Source organism: Mustela erminea, chromosome 1, assembly GCF_009829155.1.
Source record: "Mustela erminea isolate mMusErm1 chromosome 1, mMusErm1.Pri, whole genome shotgun sequence".
Lineage (NCBI taxonomy): Eukaryota > Metazoa > Chordata > Mammalia > Carnivora > Mustelidae > Mustela > Mustela erminea.
The window spans coordinates 204,939,076-204,959,858 of record NC_045614.1 but is presented as its reverse complement, the minus strand read 5'-3'; the positions used below and the strand labels follow the sequence as shown (position 1 = coordinate 204,959,858).

The window sequence follows — 20,783 nt, the reverse complement described above, 5'->3', positions numbered from 1 at the left end:
TGATATGAAAGGGGGGGATTTAGAGAATATCACCTAGGGCACTACTTCTCAAATTTTAACACCACCTGGGAAATCTTGTTAAAAATGCCGAATCTGGGGTGCCTGGGTGGCTCAGTCCATTAAGTTTCTGATTCTTGGTGTCAGCTACCCGCCCTCCCCAAGCAAGGAGCCCCGCCTTGTTTTAAGGGAGCCCACTTTTTAAAAATGCAGAATCTGATTCAATAGTCCTAAGGTGGACTTGACAGTCTGCATTTTTTTTTTTTGACAGTCTGCATTTTTTTAAAAAAAAGATTTATTTGTCTTTTTGAGAGAGAGAGAGCGCGCCCAAGGAGGAGGGGTTAAGGGGAAGGGCGAGAGAACATGAAGCCCACTGTTGCTGTGTGCACAGAGCACAGAGCCAGAGACGGGCTTCAATTCCAAGATGCCCAGATCAGAACCTGAGCTGAAATCAAGAGTGGTAGCTTAACCAAGTGCGCCATCTGGGGCCCCTCTGCATGTCTCATACACGCCCAGGTGATTAGAATGATTGCATTTTGCGTCAACCATTTCCCTGTTTCCACAGCCACTACCGTGTCATTCTTCCACTACCTTTACGTGAAAATGGCCATAGTACGGATCTTCCTAATTTCCTACCGGCTAAGAGAGGAATAAATCCGGTTCCTTGAAAGCGGGAAAAGACAGGATTTGAAGCTTCGGGGCTCATGCTTGGCCTCTTATTGGGCACGGATGACGTCACTCATAAAGGCGGGGCTCTAGTTGTGACGTTTCCGGCGGCGGATGGTGAAGGACGCGGCGGGAGGCGGGAGCGGAAGTGGGGCGGTGGGAGGGCGGGGTGGGTGGCGGAAGGGGAGGGCCGGGGAAGTCGCTCTAGTCGGCCCTTTTCCGGCGATAGGGGCCGGAAGTTGTGGCCCGGCCGTGTCAACCAGGGGGCTGCGGGCTGAGAGTGCGGGTGAGACTGCGACCATGGGCGGGAAGAACAAGCAGCGGACCAAGGGAAACCTGAGGGTGAGTGCGGAGGGGTTGGGCGGAGCGGGGAGTCCTCATGTCGCAGCCGCTGTCTGCACCACGCGCGCGTCCAGAGGGCGTGTGGAGCGCGGCTGTCGGGAGGCGTGTGTTTGCGTGTCGAGTGTGACCTCTCTGTTGTGTGTTCGTCCCCACGAACGGGGTGAGTTGTCTGTGAGCAGATTGGGGATTTGTGAGAGAAAAAATGTCCCATGCCAGAGCTGTCTCCACCCGATCACACATCCTACAATTTCCATTAAGGAATGGTTCAGTATCCGTTTCAGTGGGAAGGTTACCTGGCCAGGCTGGCGGGGGTGGGGGTGGCTGGCACTGGGAACAAGGGAGTTGGGTAGAAAGCATTGAAAGTGAGCCTCGTGTGCAGGGCATTTCGGGTCATGTCGCTCTGTTGCTCAGAAACCTGCTGGGGCTCCCCAGATTCCTCGGGGTAAAGGCCAGATCCCTAAACGATGGTAAACATGGTATGTGGTCACCCTCAGGCCCCTTCCTTTCTCTGGCACCATCTTCAGCTTCCTCCTCGCTGGCTCGATCCAGCCACACTGACTTCCTCGCCGAGCCTTGACCTTGCCTGGCAGGCTCCCTAACGCTCTTTATTAGACGGCTACAAATTTTGCCTGAGACACCCCAGTGAGGTCTGTCATGATCCTCCTATTTTAAATGATAGCCCCCATCGCACTCCCTGTGCTCTTTTCCTGCTTTATTTTACTCTTTTGCACTTAGGGCTTCTTACAGACTGTGTAACTTACTAAGTCTGTCTTCATTTACTGCCTTGCTTCACTGATGTATTAAGAAGGCAGGTGTTTTATGAAGGCTATTGTCCTAGGAGCCTAGAACAAGGATTAGTGTATAGTAGAAGCTCACCAAATACTCTGTTTTTTAAAAGATTTTATTTGTTTGTTTATTTGAGAGAGAGAGAGAAGCCATACATAGGGGGAGCAGCAGAGGGAGAGGGAAATGCATGCTCCCCACTAAGCAGGGAGCCCATCGCGGGGCCGTGGGGGGGGGGGGCACTCTGTCCCAGGACCCTGGTATCATGACCAGAGCTGAAGGTAGAGGCTTACCACTGAGCCACCCAGGTGCCCCTAAATACTTGTTTAAAGAAGACCCAAAAGTAGATTAAATTTATGATTAGGGACATTATCATAATGTATTTTTACAGTATTTAGCTTGTTATGGCACAGTTCAATGTTATGAGAAAGCATTTTTCCTGTTTCTGATCAAATTCTAGTGATATCAGTACATTTTGTTAGATCTGTCACTTAATCTGTTTTTGACCTCTAGTACCAACTGTAATAATAGTAACTTGCCTTGTGCTGGTACTGCGTTAAGCACTTTACTTGCATTCTCAGTTAAGTTTAATTTTCTTATTTAAACAATTAAAAAATTTTTTTTAATATTCCAAATATAAGGATAAGTTGCAAAAATATTAGACTGACAAGCCATATTTTTTTTAAAGATTTTATTTATTTATTTGACAGAGATCACAAGTAGGCAAAGAGGCAGGCAGAGAGAGAGAGAGAGGGAAACAGGCTCCCCGCTGAGCAGAGAACCTGATGCGGGACTCAATCCCAGGACCCTGAGATCATGACCTGAGCCAAAGGCAGAGGCTTTAACCCACTGAGTCACCCAGGCGCCCCAGCCATATGTTTTTTTACCTAGATCCATCAATTGTTAATATTTGGTCACATTTGTTTTCTTTCTAAATATACGTATTTTGCTGAACCATATGAGAATTGTTGCATCTATCATGACATTTAACTGTTGAGTCCTTCAACACATATATTTGAAACAAAGGCGATTCTTTTTCATAACCATGAACAATTACAACATGCATAAAATTTAACCTCAGTGTACTACTGTCTAATAATATGTAACATTGTATTCAGATTTCTGTAGTCATCTCAAAAATGTTCTGTATAACTTGTTTTTAGATACAGCGTTTTTAAAAACACCTAGGATACAATGAAGGATTGAGTGATTCCATTCATTTAACCATTTAGCTCTAGGTAGTTTTCCTTTTTTTTTTTCCTTTTCTTTTTCTTTTGAGGGCAGTTTTTTTATGACGGACAATTTGGGAAAGTCTAGGGCACTTTTGCTTAATTTAGAATTGTCTGATTGTCCTTATGCGGAGATTCAAGGTAAACAGTTTTTGATAGGAATGCTTCATAGATGATATATCATCATCAGTGCATCAGGGTGCACATGCTGCTTGTTTGTTCCATTTTTGGTGTTGTTTAATCAATTGGTTACCGTGATGTCCATTATAAAGGTATCTTTTTCTGTCGGCTATTAACAAATAACATGGGGAGTGGTATTTTGAGACTGGGAGCAATCTTTTTTCTCACAAACTTTCACCTAATGGTTTTAGCATCCTTTGGTGATCCTTGCTGGAATCAGTTTTAATGGTTTAAACATTTACATTTAATTTTGACGATCCAAGTAATGACTTAGTTACTATTTCCTCATTTTAAAGTTGATGGTACTGGGGCACCTGGGTGGCTCAGTTGGTAGGCATCTGCCTTCGGCTCAGATCATGATTCCAGGATTCTGGGATCCGAGCCCCACTTCGGGCTCCCTGCTCCACAGGAAACCTCTTCTCCCTCTTCTGACTCCCCCTGCCTATATTCCCTCGCTGTGTCTCTCTCTGTCAAAAAATTAAAAAAAAAAAAAAAAAAAAAAAAAAAGATGGTGGTACTAAGGCTTAGAGAAAGGGCAAGTTGCTTAGTTGAGATTTGAATTTAAGAATGGCATTCTTGGGTGGCTCAGTGGGTTAAGCCTCTGCCTTCAGCTCAGGTCATGATTTCAGGGTCCTGGGATCGAGCCCCGCATCGGGCTCTCTGCTCAGCAGGAAGCCTGCTTCCCCCGCTCTCTCTCCCCCACTGCCTCTCTGTCTACTTGTGACCTCTCTCTCTCTCTTTGCCAAATGAATAAATAAAATCTTAAAAAAATAAAAAAATAGCATTCTTTCATTCAGCAGAAGACTTTGAGTACTGAATGCCATGTACTCAAAGATCATAGATGTTTTTTATTTTTGAATTATTAATTTGTTGATAGACATATAAGTAAGCAAATGATTATAATGTATTAAAGAATTATGATATAGGTATGAGTAGAAAGAAGATGGGAGAACAGAAAAAGAATGGTAATTGACCTGAAGGAGGCAAGCAGTGAAAACAAGAGTGTGTTTTAAAGGATGAGTAGGAGTTTGTCAGGCAGTGAAAAGGAGGAAAAGGTTTTCAGGTGGAGAGAAAAGATTACACAAAGATCAGATTGTGAAAGGCATAGCATATTCAGAAAACTGAATTGGGACTGGAGCGTAAGTGGTGAGAGCAAAATTGGGAGAAGAGAGGGGGACCTGTGACAAGGGAAGAAGAGTGTCAGAAGATAGGCCTGGGGAAAGCTAAGGCCAGATGGGGAAAGACCTTGTGAGTCTTCCTGAGTTTGGCCTTTGAACTGTAGACTTAGGATTGCTACCTCTACTACTTTGAGAGGACAGGCACATAAGAATGTAGGTGTAGTATTAGAAAATTAACTTCCAGAAATAGAATCAAGGTTCTTATTCTTGAACTGGGGGTATAAGCATTGAACATGCAGTAGAGGAAGTAACAAGAAACAGTAACTATATTTTATCTATCTATCTATTTATTTATTTTTAAAAGATTTTATTTATTTATTTAACAGACAGAGATCATAAGTAGGCAGAGAGGCAGGCAGAGAGAGAGGGGGAAGCAGGCTCCCTGCTGAGCAGAGAGCCCCACGCGGGACTCAGTTCCAGGACCCTGAGACCATGACCCGAGCCGGAGGCAGAGGTTTAACCCACTGAGCCACCCAGGCGCCCCCCCCCCCCCCACCTTTTCTTAAGGTTTTATTTTAAATCTTAGAGAGAGAGAATGCATGTGAGCAGGGGTAGGGCTAGAGGGAGAGAGAGAGACTCTCAAGCTGACTCCATGCTGAGCATAAGAGTCCAATGCAGTGCTCAGTCTCACAACACCTGAGATCATGACCTGAGCTGAAACCAAATAGTCAGAGGCTTAACCCACTGAGCGACCCAGGCGTCCCAGAGGTATTTTTCTATTAGATGACAATGAATATGTTACATTCTTTCAGCAGTTTAAATTTTTTTTGTTGTTAAAACCAGCTCCTTAACTTTTTGTACAAGAAAGCTACTATATTGAGTATCCATCTAACAAAGTACTGACTATGGTTCAAAGGATTGTGTCTTATATGCTGACCATTGAATTGATTTTATGTCCATAGTAATGTAATTTATATCCATTATAGCTCAAAGAAATTAGGGTAACTCTGTGTATGTGGAGCTGAGTGTACCTACCTTCAAGGAGCTCCTAATCTTAGAAACAGCCGTCATTAGACTTGTCCCATGGTGGTGGTTTAATAAATATTTGTTGAATGGATGAATGAAAAGATGTAAGTCACGTGTGAATTAATTTTATATCATTACATAGTATACATGTGTGTGTGTATATTTAATTTGGAAATTAAAAATTTTATAAAATAGTACTTATTCTTACCAAATGTGATGCATTCTGTGTTTTAAAGTTTTATTCTATTTTTTGGGAAATGCTGTCATGACCTATTAAGTTGATCCCATGAGCCACTAATGGATTGTATCTAATTTAACCAACATTGTTCTGATGTTTAGCAGACCAGGAAATAGCACTAGGGTTATTATTGATAGGTTCTTGGTAATGGAAACATTGCAGTAGATGAAATCTTAGGCTAGGAAATAAGAAGTTCTCAAGTTAGGGTGCCTACGTGGTTCAGTTGGTTAAGCATCTGCCTTTGGCTCAGGTCGTGATTGATTCCAGCGTCCTGGGATCCAGTCCCATGTCAGGCTCATTTGCTTTTCCCTCTCCCTCTCCCCCCACTTGTGTTCTCACTCTCTCACTCTCTGAAATAAATAAATAAATAAAATCTTTTTTTAAAAAGTTATCAAATAAAAGCTTGTTCCTCTCTGAGAATTGTCAAGAACAAGAACACAAAGTTAAATTTTGAATGCTTCCTGTACTCTGAAATTTTTTTTTTTTTCCCAACTTTCTTATCAGCCTTCAAACAGTGGCCGAGCTGCAGAACTGCTTGCCAAAGAACAGGGAACGGTGCCTGGATTTATTGGTTTTGGAACATCTCAGAGTGACCTAGGCTATGTTCCTGCTATTCAAGGAGCTGAAGAAATTGACAGTCTTGTAGATTCTGATTTCCGAATGGTGCTGCGGAAACTTTCTAAGAAAGATGTCACGACAAAATTAAAAGCAAGTTTTGTGTTTTTCATAAAAATGATCAAGAAAAATCCTTTTGTTAAAACAAAATGTCATTGGTATACTTTATGTAAAGAAAAATGAGCCATGATTTATCACTAAAAAGTTCTTTTACAGTTGTATTTTTTTCTGACACACAGACATAAGCTTAGTTTTTACCTTTTATCTTCTGGGTTACAAATTAGTTTGTTGTTCTGTACGTATTTGAACCACTTTGGAATTCTGGGTGTATGGTTTTCCCATCACAGAACATAATTTTGACCGTATAGTATTAAATGGAGTTTTTAATTTGTATACATTTTATTTAAAAAAAAAAGAAAAGAAAAGTTTCTGTGCTGTGAAGGAACTCTTCAAATTAGTCCCATATGGCATAAACAGAAGCAGTGTATTCTCCTGTTGTATAAAATAGACTAAGCTTCTGGAACAGAATAAATGTAATCAATAGCCAATATTGTGGCTGTTGGTCCTTAGTAATGTTGCTAATTTATTTTTAGGCTATGCAGGAATTTGGAACCATGTGTACAGAGAGAGACACAGAAATTGTGAAAGGAGTCCTTCCATACTGGCCAAGAATTTTCTGTAAAATTTCACTTGTAAGTGTTCAAAAACGTATGCTAGGTTTGTTTGTTTGTTTTGTTATAGTTTTTGATTGAAGTCATGGGGACTGTTAAATTTATATGATTCATTTTTGGTGAAAATTATAAAATGTTATGTCAGTATTATGCAGATTAGATCATGTTAGTTGTATAAAGTATATTGGGAGTCTGATTTCAGAAATTAGGTAATTACTAGAGAATTACCTAGATACTTTCTAGTCATAGTAAAATTTGACAGTTTAATTTCTTTGCATCTTTGCTGCAAGAGTGAGTGTGACTTGCTCAGTATTCAGTGCCTAATCTTGAGTCTATCTTGAATAGTTTTCATCTCATGCAAGAAGGGGAAAAGGAAAAATTAATTAAATTCTTATAATTTTTAAACTTAATAATTTTAGTTTAGCACTGCCCATAGGTGAATTCTTATTAATGGGTCATCATATCATATCCAGAAATGTCTGTATTTGTATTTTTATGGACTAGAGCTATTTTAAACTATGTTGTATTTTCAATAGGACCATGATCGCCGGGTTCGAGAAGCAACACAGCAGGCTTTTGAAAAACTTATTCTTAAAGTGAAGAAACACTTGGCTCCTTACTTAAAAAGTTTAATGGGCTATTGGCTAATGGCTCAGTGTGATACTTACACACCAGCTGCATCTGCAGCAAAAGATGCCTTTGAAGCAGCTTTCCCTCCAAGCAAGCAACCTGAAGCCATAGCATTTTGTAAGGATGAAATTACTAGTGTAAGTTCTTAGAACTGTTCTCTATTTTTTTCCTCAAATATTTAAGGGATATAAGGCATATTATAATGATAACTCCTTTATGTGGCCTTGTGAAAGAATAAGTAAGTGAAATATTTCTAATGGAAGAGGACCTTTTAAAAATGGTGTTTAACAAAATTGACCATTTTTGATTTTTAACATAAGTAACATTTTGGATTGAATCTTTATAAGTTATTTAAATGTTTCATCTTTAATTTATAAATCTTAGTCGTAGTACTTAAAAGGTTTATGCTTTATGTTACAAAATCTGAAGAAAGAATACATTCTAAAAAATAAATCTAAGTTTATTTTTCCTCACATTTCTATATCAGTACATGTGTATAGATCTTCATTCCTTTTTTTTGGCTTTCTGATATGGATGTACAATGGTTTATTTAATTCCTTTTATATTAATAAACATTTGAGGTTTTCCCTCAGTTTTTTATTATAACAAATACTGCTTCAGTGAACAATCCTTGAATAGATCTCTTCATACCCTGTGGGAGTAATGGAATTTATAGTAACCGTATGTTGGGTCAAAGGATAAGAACATGTAAAATTTTTGTAGATAGTGATAAATTGCCCTTCAGAAGATCATAAAAATAGCCTTACATATCTTTCCACCTAACACCTCTCCTACATACACATGTGTGTTCTGTTTCCGTTTTTAAGTTCTTGGTTCTTCCATTCTTTATTTTTCAGGTTTACCAAGTTTGTTTTTCTAGGGACAGGGTTTGTAGCTTTAATCATATTCTCAAAGGGAGTTCTCTAACCCAAGAATCATTGTTTTATTTAAAATATCAAAGTGATAAGTGTTGTGAGAGTGAAGTGTGATGAGTTGGAACACTAAGCGTTTTAGAAAGTGGATTTTGAGACAACTGATTTGGCTGTTCATAGTTTTTCATTTGGTTGATTTTTTGTTCTTGGTTTTATTATGGATGGATAACTGTTCACTGAATATGTGGATTGTTTCTTCCATTATTCTCCCTTTACTTGGTTATGTATACAGATACTGAGTGTGAACTTCCCCAAGTTCAAAATCAATTTTGTAGAGAAGAGTTAGGCAAATGAAGACCAAAATGTCAGATTTATAGGTATTACATTATACTGTCCATAAGAACATAGATTCTGAGTCATACCATTGGGTATGCACCATTAGTTTTGCATGTGACCTTGGGCAAGTTTCTGTGCCTTCATTTCTTCATCTATTAAAGTGGAAATTTTACCTTATTGTGTAGTTATGAGGATTAATTTAATTAATGGATGAAATTGTTCAAAGCAATACTGAACATGTGGAAAAGCTAACTAAATGTTACCTGTTGTTATTGCTGATAAAAGGGGTACTAGAACAGTAGATTGCCTAGTCTGCACCCTGGAAGTAGGCAGACTTACCCACTTTGAATGGAACCTTAGACTTTCCTCCATGATGAAGCAGAGCACAACATGTGGTCTCCTCTGTGAGCTGGGGGGCACTCACAAAGAGGGGGGAGAAGAAAACAACCCAATTTCTCTCCCAAACTTGCTCATCGGGTATTCAGCTGCTGTGTAGAAGAGGAATGGAGGAGCAAGAGACCAGGAATATTTAAGGGAAAATTCCTCTTGACAGGACTGGAGATGTTCAGAAGAAGTACCCTCTCCTTTTTATCCCCAAAGCAGTCAAGCTTGGGGATTGATAGGGAAAGAAAATTAGGTAAAGTTCAAATCTTTTAGTTTGCTCCTTAATTTGCTACTTTTTTAGGATAGGGGTAAACACTTTAAGGTCAGATAAGGTTTATGCTTGGACTGTTCACCATTGACAGTTCAATAAAATCTCAAGGCTATGGAATTTTCACCCCACTATAGGTGCTGCAGGATCATCTTATAAAAGAAACACCTGATACACTCAGTGACCCGCAGTAAGTTACGTTCTATCTATGTAACTCATGTTAAGGATTTCTTTCGCTCATAAATAATAAGATGACCATTTCAAGGTCACATTTTTTAAAAAAGGGTTTGTAAAAGTAGAGCTGGAAATACTTAATATAATGCTATATGTCAGGTGCTGTTTTAAGTGTTTTTACTTGCAAGTTGTCCTGTTGTTTAATTGGAATTATCTGGAAGTTATGTGTCTTATTCTTTTACAAAGAGATATTTTTTGTTTTTCCCCACATTTACCTTTTGATAGTCCTAGCAGGAATCATTTTAAGGTCTGGTTAAAATAGTTAAGAACTATGGATAGTTCTATTGAAAGAGTAGTAAAATGTCCCATTTACTTTTATGTACTAATAACTATTAGAAGTTCATAATGGGAAGTAATCTTAGATGCACTGATACCTGCTTCCTAGAATCATTTTGCTACTGAGAGCAGCATATTTGCAGTTTTTTTCAAGCCACAGCTTTTAATCTACTTTGACCTCGTAATAGTTGAAAATATGTGATTAAAATTCTGTTTATGTTTGTATTTTAAGGGAGGAAGGTTGGCACAGGGAGGTAGAATGTAGAAATAAAGCAACTTCAGTAGCTCTTTAATGATAAAACATTTAAAAAAGAAGTGCCAAATATGTAGTTTGGCTTATTCTCAATCCTTATGTATATTTATTTTCTTTTCACATCAAGAACGGTTCCAGAGGAAGAAAGAGAAGCTAAATTCTATCGGGTTGTAACTTGTTCCTTATTGGCATTAAAAAAACTGCTTTGCCTGTTACCTGATAATGAGCTTGATTCTCTGGAGGAGAAATTTAAGTCTCTTTTATCACAGAATAAGTTTTGGAAGTATGGAAAACACAGTATACCTCAGGTATCTTAATCTTTTATTGTAAGCATTTCTGTGATTCCTTTTTTCCACTTTGATATTGTTTATATTTTTGCTTTATGCATATTATTTGCGTTTAAAACTCTGTGAACACATCTTCGTGGTTGGACGGAATTCCTCTTTTACTGCAATATTATTGTATTTTCACTTTTTTATTTAGTTATTTAGACCTCAGATTCTGAGCCATATTATCCTATTCCTCTGTTCATGGTGCTTCAAAATTGTTTTGTGTGAGGCTCTTCTAACTTAATGCATTTTTTTCTCTTTAGTTTCTCCTTCCCTCTCCATCCTCCTCTTCTACCAGCTAACCATTCTGATGTGCATAGTGTATGTCCTTTTGTATAGAAAGTTGGTGCTTGTTATTCATGGTAATTAGGTTATATGAAGAACCCAGGAACATTGCTCTTAGGGGAAATACAAGATTAGATGCCTGCGAGTCTTTGGTCTCATCGTTTTTCTCAATTGGTCAATATATAACCTTGTTTAATGTATGTTTAAAAACATCTTAATATATATTGCTTATTCATTAACATTAAACTCATGGACAATCGCACTAGAAGTCCCACCTGAATGAAGCTTATCTAACACGAATTTTATCTGTTAGGCGCATCGCAGCCTTTTTGCTTGTATTTTTAATTCACATAAATGGTATTATATTTCATTCTATTTATTTTTTATTTAGTAGTTCTTTTTTTTTTTAAGATTTTATTCATTTATTTGACAGAGAAGACAGCGAGAGAGGGAATACAAGCAGAGGGAGTGGGAGAGGGAGAAATAGTCAGGAACCCCAATGTGGGTCTCCATCCCAGTTCCCTGGGATCATGACCTGAGCCGAAGGCAGACACTTAATGACGGGACCACCCAGGCACCCCTTACTTAGTACTTCTTAAGTACTGGGTGGCTCAGTTGGGTAAGTGTCTTAACTGTTGATTTTGGTTCAGGTCATGATCTTAGGGTCATGAGATTGAACCTTTTGTTGGGCTCAACTTTAAACATGGAGCCTGCTTAAGATTCTGTCTCTCCAAAAAAAAAAAAAAAAAAAAGAAAAGAAAAAAGAAAAATAAAGAGTACTAAAATACTTTATTTTATTTTTTTTTAAAGATTTTTATTTATTTATTTGACAGACAGAGATCACAAGTAGGCAGAGAGGCAGGTAGAGAGAGAGGAGGAAGCAGGCTCCCTGCTGAACAGAGAGCCTGATGTGGGGCTTGATCCCAGGACCCTGGGATCATGACCTGAGCCCAAGGCAGAGGCTTTAACCCACTGAGCCACCCAGGCACCCCACTAAAATACTTTAAGTCTATCATGTTGTTATATGTGTATTTGGTCCGTGCCTTCTAACTACTGGGTAGTATTCAGAAATTTGCATCCCTTCCATTTTACACGTACTGCCTTCTCTCAGTGGTGGAGACCCTGATTGCCTCCAACGCCCTGCCTTCACAAACAGTGCGGCAGTGAACATCTTCATACACCTTCAGATCTGCAAGGATTTCTTTTTCTGAAATTCTCTTAACTTCTGAATTGCTGAATCAAAGAGTGTATGCATACTTACTTTTTTAAGTGATGCCAGATTGTTCACCTGAATATTAGTCTCAACTGTCATTGCATGATGAGTCTTATATATGTCCTTATATTCCAGCCAGAACTGAGCAGCATTCAGCCCCCCCCACCAAATTTTTCTAACAGGAGTTCAAATGATAGTTGTAATTATAATTACTCTGCTGACTGGTGACTTTTAGCATCTCTGTGTAAGCTTTTAAAATGTTTGTGTTTCTTCTGTAAACTACTTGTGTATATCTTTCTCCTCTTTCTTTTGAAGTTTTCTTATTTTATAAGAGCTCTTTGTATATCCTAAATACTTCTGTCGTTTTCAGGCGTTGCAAGTAATCTACCATTCTGTCACCTTTCCTAGGCCGTCTTTATTTATTATTTATTAATTTTAAAATATTTATTTTTTTATTAGAGAGAGAGACAACAAGCACAAGAAGGCGGAGAGGCTGAGGGAGAGGGAAAAGCAGACCCTTCACTGAGCAGGGAGCCTGATACAGAGCTTGATCTCAGGGTCCTGGGATCATGATCTGAGCTGAAGGCAGCCAATTAACTGACTGAACCACCCAGGTTCCCTCCTATGTTCTCTTTAGAAAGAAATTGTGATTTTCTTGTAATCAAAGTCACTGATTTTGACATATAAAGGCCTTTTCCACTTTAAGCCATAAAAACTATTTTTAATAGTTATATCTTTTATAGATATAATTTTTACTTCTCATATGAAGTCTTTAATCCATTAATAATTTACCTTTTTATACAGTGTTAGGTAGAGATCTAGTTAGTTACCTTTCTCTTCATGTATAATGAGCCAGTTTTCCCAACATTACCTAGTAAACTGTTCACTCTTTTCCAATAAATTTATGGTCCTGCCATTGTGGTACATTAAATTTCTACATGTTCATAGGTTTATCTCTAAACCTTATCTTCTGGTCCATTAGGTTTTTTTTTTTTTTTTATGCCAGTACCAGAAGTTTGCATCCATTCCCTTTTAATATGATATGTTAACATGACATTATGATATATCCTAATACTACGTGGTCAGGTGAGTCACTTTTTTTTAATCCTTGTCTTCAGGATTGACCAAGTTGTTTTAGAACTTTATTCTTCCAGGGCACCTGGCTGGCTCAATCCGTACAGCTTATGACTCTTGGTCTCAGGGTCACGAGTTCAAGTCCCATGTTGAGGTTAGAGGTTGCTTAAAAAAGACAAAACCAAACCAAACCACTTCATTCTTCTATATAAATTTCAGTAAATTTATTGAATTCCTCACTGGGATATTGAGGAAGAGTAATTTGGAAAAAGTTTTACATCCCATTTAGAACAAATCACTAGTATTCCCTTAAATAACAGGTTACAATAGAAAGATACTGCCTGGAACGTATCCTTTTCACTTTGGTTCATTTTTAGGTTTTTTTGTGATGTACATAGTCTGTTCATAGTACAATCCTGCCACAAAGTATTAAAGCACAAGATACCTACTATTCCTTGAACATCTGCATTTTTCAAGTTTTATACTCAACTACATCCCTAGTATGTCAGCAGTTCTTGAATAATAGTAAAAAATAATAAATGGGTAAAACCCTTCTAAAAATGCAGATGACTGTAACTAATGAATGTAATTCATTAGTTGTAATGAATGATTTGGAGAGGCTTGCCCTCTGTTGCTCTCTTTATGATGAATCTGGTGTATCTCTCAAATTTTTTTTTTTTTTTTTTTAAAGATTTATTTATTTGACAGACAGAGATCACAAGTAGGCAGAGAGGCAGACAGAGAGAGAGGAGGAAGCAGGCTCCCCGCTGAGCAGAGAGCCCGATGCGGGGCTCGATCCCAGGACCCTGGGATCATGACCTGAGCCGAAAGCAGAGGCTTTAACCCACTGAGCCACCGAGGTGCCCCTGTATCTCTCAAATTATTCATGGATTTAAAAAACATTCTAGAATATATTTATTTAGGATTTTATTTATGTATTTTAGAGAAAGAGCAAGCAAGGGGAGTTGGGGAGGAACAAAGGGAGAGGGAGACAGAGAATCTGAAGCTGAGCATGAAGCCCACACAGGGGCTCGATCTCATGACCCTTAGGTCATGACCGAAGCCGAATGCCACCCAGGCGCCTCTCCTAGAATAATTTTTAAACCAACTTTATTGTGGTATAGTTTACTCATAGTAAAATGGGGCCATTTTAGGCAGAGAGTTTGGTAAGTTTTGACAAATGTATATACCCATCTACATGTACATATCCATATAAACACTATAATTAAGATATAAAACATTAAAAAAAAGATAAAATGATGTGTCATCCTCCCCGTAACTCTAGGCAACCAATGATTTGCTTTCTGTTACGACAGATTATTAGTCTTTGTGGGTTTTCATATAAATGGAGACAAACATACTCTTTGCCTTCTTTTGCTCAGTATAATGTTTTAAGATTCATTCATTGTTGTTGCATGTATCAGTAGTCCATTCCTTTTTTATTGCTTAGTTTCATGTAGTCTTTGTGTGGACATGGGTTTTCATTTTTCTTGGGCAAGGAAAGAAATCAGTGGCTGATAAGGTACATATATGTTAAATTTGTAGGAAGTTTTCAAACTGGTGACTGAAGCGATTGTATACACTTTCATCAGCAGTGTGTGAGATTTTTAGTTGCTCCATATCCTTATTGCAATATTGTCAGTTGTTTTAATTTAAGCCATCCTCATGGATGTGGGATCAGGGATTAGTAAACTATATATATAGCTCATGTGTCAAAATCCTGCACATCTATTTTTGTAAATAGTACTCTGTATTGTCTTTGGCTGCTTTCATACAAGCAAAGCAGAGTTAAGTAGCTGGGAGAGAGACTAGATGGCTTACAAAGCCTAACCTGTTTCCTGTCTGGCTCTTTTTTTTTTTTTTTTTTTTTTTGGATTTTTTATTTATTTGACAGAGAGAGGGAACACAAGCAGGGGGAGTGGGAGAGAGAGAAGTAGGCCTCCCACCCGGCAGGGAGCACATGTGGGCCTTGGTCCCAGGACTCTGGGATCATGACCTGAGCTGAAGGCTGACACTCAACAACTGAGCCAAAACTGATGCCCTTACTGTCTGGCTCTTTAAAGAAAATGTTTACTGAGTCTGGGATAGAGATTTTTCATTGTGATTTTAATTTGAGTTTTACTGATGGCTGATGATGTTGACCATCTTTTAATGTGTTTCTTGGCTATTTGTGTATCTTTTTTGAGGTGTTTGTTCCAACTTTTCTCTCACTTTTTAATTTTTTATTTCTAAAGTTTCTACTGACTTTTTTTTTTTTTTTTTTTTTTTTTAAGAGAGTGCACACACAAGCAAGCAGTGGGGGGAAGGGCAGAAAGAAAGGGGGAGAGAGGGAATCCCAGTCTCTATGCCCAGCACGGAGCTGACATGGGGCTCCATCTCATGACCCTGAGATCATGACCTGAGTCAGACACTTCACTGACTGAGCCACCCAGGCACCCCATTTTTTAAAAAAAAATTTTATTTAAAAATTTTAAAGTAAGCTTCACACCCAACATGGGGCTTGAACTCAAACCTGAGATCAAGAGTGCATGCTCTACCGACTGAGCCAGCCAGGCACCCCTCTTTTACCCGTGTTAAAACTTGAGTTTTTGGTTTTTATTTTTGAGTTGTGAATGTGCTTTATGTATTGTGGATGCAAACATTTTGTCAGATAAAGAATCATGAATGTTTTCTTCTAGTCTGTGGCTTAACTTCTCATTTCCTTAATGTTTTTAGAGAGTAGGTTTTTAATTTTTATGAAGTCCACTTTATCATTTTTTTCTTTTATGATTCTTGCTTTTGATTTATCTAAAATCTTTGCCTACCCCAAGGTTGCAAAGATTTCTCTATTCTAGAAATTTTATAGTTTAGGTTCATTTAGAATTAATTTTTGTGTGTCACATAGTGGTGAGAATCAAATTAATTTTTTAAAAGATTTTATTTATTTGAGCAAGAGAGAGAGAGAGAGCATGAGGAGGCAAGAGAGGGAGAGGGAGAAACAGATTCCCCACTGAGTAGGGAGCCTGATGTAGGGCTCAATCCCACGGCCTTGCGATCGTGACCGGAGCTGAAGGCAGAGTCACCAACTGAACCTCCCACATCCCCATGTTAACTTTTTACATAGAATTATCCTGAAAGTTGAAAGACTGTCTTTTTTTTTTTTTAAAGATTTTATTTATTTATTTGACAGAGATCACAAGTAGGCAGCGAGGCCGGCAGAGAGAAAGAGAGAGGAGGAAGCAAGCTCCCCATGGAGCAGAGAGCCCAATGTGGGGCCTGATCCCAGGACCCTGGGATCATGACCTGAGCCGAAGGCAGAGGCTTTAACCCACTGAGCCACCCAGGTGCCCCTGAAAGACTGTCTTATCCTTATTCTGGCACCTTTGTAAAAATTCAGTTGACCATATATCTTGGATCTTAATTTTAGACTCTATTCTGTTCCATTTATTTATATGTTTATCCTTACACCAATACCACACTCTCTCGATTATTGTTATTTTGTAATAAGTTTAGAAACCCTCCAACTTTATTTTTCTTTTTCAAAAAATTTTAGGCTATGTTAGGCCCTTTTCATCCTAAAATAATATTTTATAGTGTGTTCCTGAACAAGTTTATAGTTTTTGGTGCTATTGTGAAATATGGGATGTTTTTTATTACATTTTTATTGCATTTTTGTATTTTGTTTGTACTGATGTAGGTATTTTATACTTTTGTATGTTAATTTTATATTCAGCAACTCTCTCAAACTCTTATTAGTTCTAATAGCCAGTGTTTAGATCTTTTTGAATATTTTTCATAGCCTGTTATTTTGCTATGACTATAGTTACTTATTTGGGTTACTTTCCAATTCTTTTTTTCCCCTTGTCTCTTTGTATTAATTAGGTCCTCTAGTTGAATAGAAGTGATAGCTGGCATGCTTTTCTTGTTTCTAACTTTAAAGAAATAGTTGTAGAATCTTAATATTTTGAGTATGATGCTTTCTAGATTTTATAAGGTTTAAAATTTCCTTTTTATTCTTAATTTGCTCAGTAGTTCTGTAATAAATTAATGATCAAATTTCCTTGATTGCTTTTTCTGATATATTTAAATGATCATATAATTTTCTAGCCTAGCATTTAAGAGAGAAACTTAGTCATGCTATATATTTATCTTTTTAAGTACATTGCTAACATTGATTTGGTAGTATTTTATATAAAATATAAAGAAATAAAGTGCTTTATGGGGTTAAGTATGTATGTATGTGTATTTTTCTAATCCTGGAAAATATTATTAGTATACTTTGAATCTTCATTTAGATTTACCTACATATTTGTTGCTTTGTTTGCTCTTTATTCCTTTTTTCATCTCTTACCTTCCATCTGGGATCATCTGCCTTATATGTAGAACATGTATGTAGAACACAAGAACATGTCTTGATTTTATACGACAATGATGAAATCATTTTCTTTCCTCTATCAGATTTTTTTTTTTTTAAGATTTTATTTATTTGACAGAGAGAGATCACAAGTAGGCAGAGAGGCAGGCAGAGAGAGAGAGAGGAGGAAGCAGGCTCCCTGCTAAGCAGAGAGCCCGATGTGGGACTCGATCCCAGGACCCTGAGATCATGACCTGAGCCGAAGGCAGCTGCTTAACCCACTGAGCCACCCAGGCGCCCCTATCAGATATTTTTATTTCATTTTCATTCTTTTTTTTTTTTTTAAGGTTTTATTTTTTCAAGTAATCTCCACGAAATGTGGGGATCAAACCTACAACCCTGAGATCAAGAGTCTCGTGCTTTACCAACTGAACCAGCTAGGCACCCCTTTACTCTCATTGACATAAATTTTTATTGGGTACAGGATTAAATACAGGCAGTTGTTTTTTGTTGAAGATTTTCCACTGTATTCTGACTTAATATTGTTGCTTTTGAAGTTAGATGTCAGTCTTACAGTCCTTCCTTTGAAGGTAGTTTGTCTTTTTCCTCTGGCCACTTTTAAGGTTTATTCTTTGTTTTGTTTTTGTTTTTGCTTTTGTTTTTTTGTAGTTGCACCATTATGTGTCTTGTTGTGGCTTTTTTTTTTCTATGTATGCTGCTTAGGATTTTTTGGATTTCTTGAGCTGTAGATTGGTGTATTTCATTGGCTCTACAGAATGCTCAGCTATTAACCTCTTCAGATATTTCCGTTGCTTCATTCTCTCCTCTCGCTTTGGGATTCTGATTTAATACATATTAAACCTTCTTTATCCTCTGTGTCTTATGTTGTCCTTGCTGTTTTTCATCTTTTTTCTCTTTCTGTGCTACTTGGTGGATAATTTCTTTTGCTCTTTATTTCTCATTATCTGTTCTTAAACTGTGAATTGAGTTCTAATCTTTCTATCATGTATCTATATTTCTTTCTGCCTGTTTATTTCTAGTTTAGAAATTGTGCTTCATTCTTTTTTACATTTTCTGTGCTTTTTCTGAGATCCTTTTTCCTTTCAGATTTCTTTAAACCTTTATTTCTTTGAATGTAATAAAAATTGTTGATAAGGAATTTATAACTGATAATTCTAAGATTTAAAGTCTCAGATCTCTGTATCATCTTTTGTTTCTGTTGATAGTGGCTCATGGTTTCTTAGTTTTTGTTTGTTTGGATGTGTTTAACTTTGTGCAGCCTCGTAGCCTTGTGCATCTATAGGAATAATATGAGGCCCCAGCTGAAGGCCTCAGCTACTGGAGAGGATCTGTGTTTGCTTCAGCCAAAGAAATAGAAGGTTGAATTCTTTCTGCCTTCCCTTTTATGTGGTAATTTCTAATGTCCTTTCAGCCCCCATACTCTATGGAAGACTTTAAAATGTTTTTTGTAGTCTTTTTAGTTTTATTAATGAGAGGGCTAGTATGAATAAACTATCAACTATTAAGTAAAAAATTTCGTTGTAGGTCTGTTAGGCTTTGATTTAATCCAGCTTTTCGTTTTTTTGTTTTAGATCCGCTCAGCTTATTTTGAGTTAGTTTCTGCTTTGTGCCAGCGTATTCCACAGTTGATGAAAGAGGAAGCATCTAAAGTGAGCCCATCTGTTCTACTTAGCATTGATGACAGTGATCCCATTGTGTGCCCAGCTCTCTGGGAAGCTGTACTTTATACACTCACAACTATTGAGGTGTGTAACAGAGGTACATTTAATACATGGGGAGTATTTGTTGTCTTAGAAGTTTATATTTTAGAAGCCTTAGATATGTGTGAGAGAGAGCCTATCGAATTATACTATCTAAAACTTACTGGGAAAAAAATGCTTTCTTAGAAATAAAATACTTAATCCGAAACTTGGTATAAATCTTTAAACTGATTATAAAATGGCATTGAGTTTTTATTGTACTTTTTTGTTTAGCCAGTATCAATTATTCTTTAAACCTTATGTGGTCCAGTCAAGTCAGTATATCTGAATCTTATATTTAAGATTGAATACTGCTGCCCGTTTTATAGAACAGCTTTTATAGAAGTCTTTTAAGTTAATTATTTCTGATCATTTATGTCCTAAGCATGTGGGATATATGATTTCTATATGTAATAAATTTATTAAAGTTTCTGAGTTTTAGTTTAAATTGTTTTAGTTTTAGTGTTGAGAGATTTTAGCCTAAGTAGAATACATGATTAATACTTCTGAGAGCCTGTATGTCTCCTAATTGGGAAAAGTATTCTATGATCTCTAATTATTAATATAATCTTTCCTTTGTTAGGATTGTTGGCTTCATGTAAATGCAAAAAAAAGTGTGTTTCCGAAGCTGTCAGCTGTGGTCCGTGAGGGTGGTCGGGGTCTGGCTACTGTCATATATCCTTATCTTTTGCCATTTATCAGCAAACTTCCTCAGACCATTACAGATCCAAAGTTGGATTTCTTCAAAAATTTCCTCACCTCTGTTGTTGCAGGGTAAGAAGTTTAAATTTCTTGATTGTTAAAACAAGAGATTTTTCTTGTTTGCATACATGGATAGGATGACAGACTCATTATTGTCTTACTTAAATTTTCTCCATATTGTTTTGCTCTTCATTAAACACTTTTATTAAAGTTTTCAGAGAATTACAATTGGAATGCTTTTCTTGGGTACTTTTAAGGCTTCAGTGGTAATACACAATAGAAAGTGCAATGAATATTGTAAGACCTTAGATGGACATAGACCATTTTTAAAATATCATTTTTTGGTATGTCGTGATACATACAAATGCCCAAATGGAAAAAAATGAACCTCTGAAGAGTTTGTAACTTCCATAAACTTAAATATGATAGCTATTTAAAGTCATAATTAAAACAAAAATTTCACTGTACTTGTTGAACTTAATAAAAGATACTCAGTTTTATCTAGTAAAATATACTCAGTTTTTTTAAATGATTACAAAATTATTTTTTACTACATTATTATCTTTATTTAAGTCCTGTCTTTAAAATTTGGAGGTGGATTTGTTTCTGAATAGAAAATAGTTGTGTATTCTCTTTTGTTGACGTATTTGAAATTGTGCTTTTTTCACACTTCAAGTTCTTATTGTTCTTAGTTTTCATTTTAAGAATTATACTGTAAAATTCTCTTCTTTTGGTATGATCTATGTCTTTATTTTGGTGTTTCTGAGTTGCGTATTTTCTTTTTTGTGAAAGAGTAAGCCATAGTTATTTATTATTTCTTAGGCTATCAACAGAAAGAATAAAAACCAGCTTTTCAGAATGTTCAGCAGTAATATCAGCTTTTTTTGAATGTTTACGTTTCATCATGCAACAAAACTTAGGTGAAGAAGAAATTGAAGAGATGCTCGTCAATGACCAGGTACTTACAAA

At 37.1% G+C, this 20,783-nt stretch overlaps 1 protein-coding gene across 2 annotated transcripts in view; it reads left to right on the top strand.

Annotated features, from left to right (window-relative positions):
- The first annotated feature begins 808 nt into the window (after nt 1-808).
- The window catches only part of LTN1 (listerin E3 ubiquitin protein ligase 1), a 69,269-nt gene continuing 49,294 nt past the window's right edge, over nt 809-20,783 (top strand). The window contains exons 1-9 of one of the 2 annotated variants that reach the window (XM_032353361.1): nt 809-1,005; nt 6,084-6,287; nt 6,788-6,886; nt 7,402-7,632; nt 9,493-9,545; nt 10,246-10,426; nt 18,945-19,118; nt 19,696-19,886; nt 20,637-20,772. In XM_032353361.1, coding sequence (XP_032209252.1) covers nt 964-1,005; nt 6,084-6,287; nt 6,788-6,886; nt 7,402-7,632; nt 9,493-9,545; nt 10,246-10,426; nt 18,945-19,118; nt 19,696-19,886; nt 20,637-20,772 — 1,311 coding nt within the window. In that variant the 5' untranslated portion in view covers nt 809-963. The remainder of the gene's footprint in view (nt 1,006-6,083; nt 6,288-6,787; nt 6,887-7,401; nt 7,633-9,492; nt 9,546-10,245; nt 10,427-18,944; nt 19,119-19,695; nt 19,887-20,636; nt 20,773-20,783) is intronic. The other variant, XM_032353353.1, reaches the window with a different exon arrangement.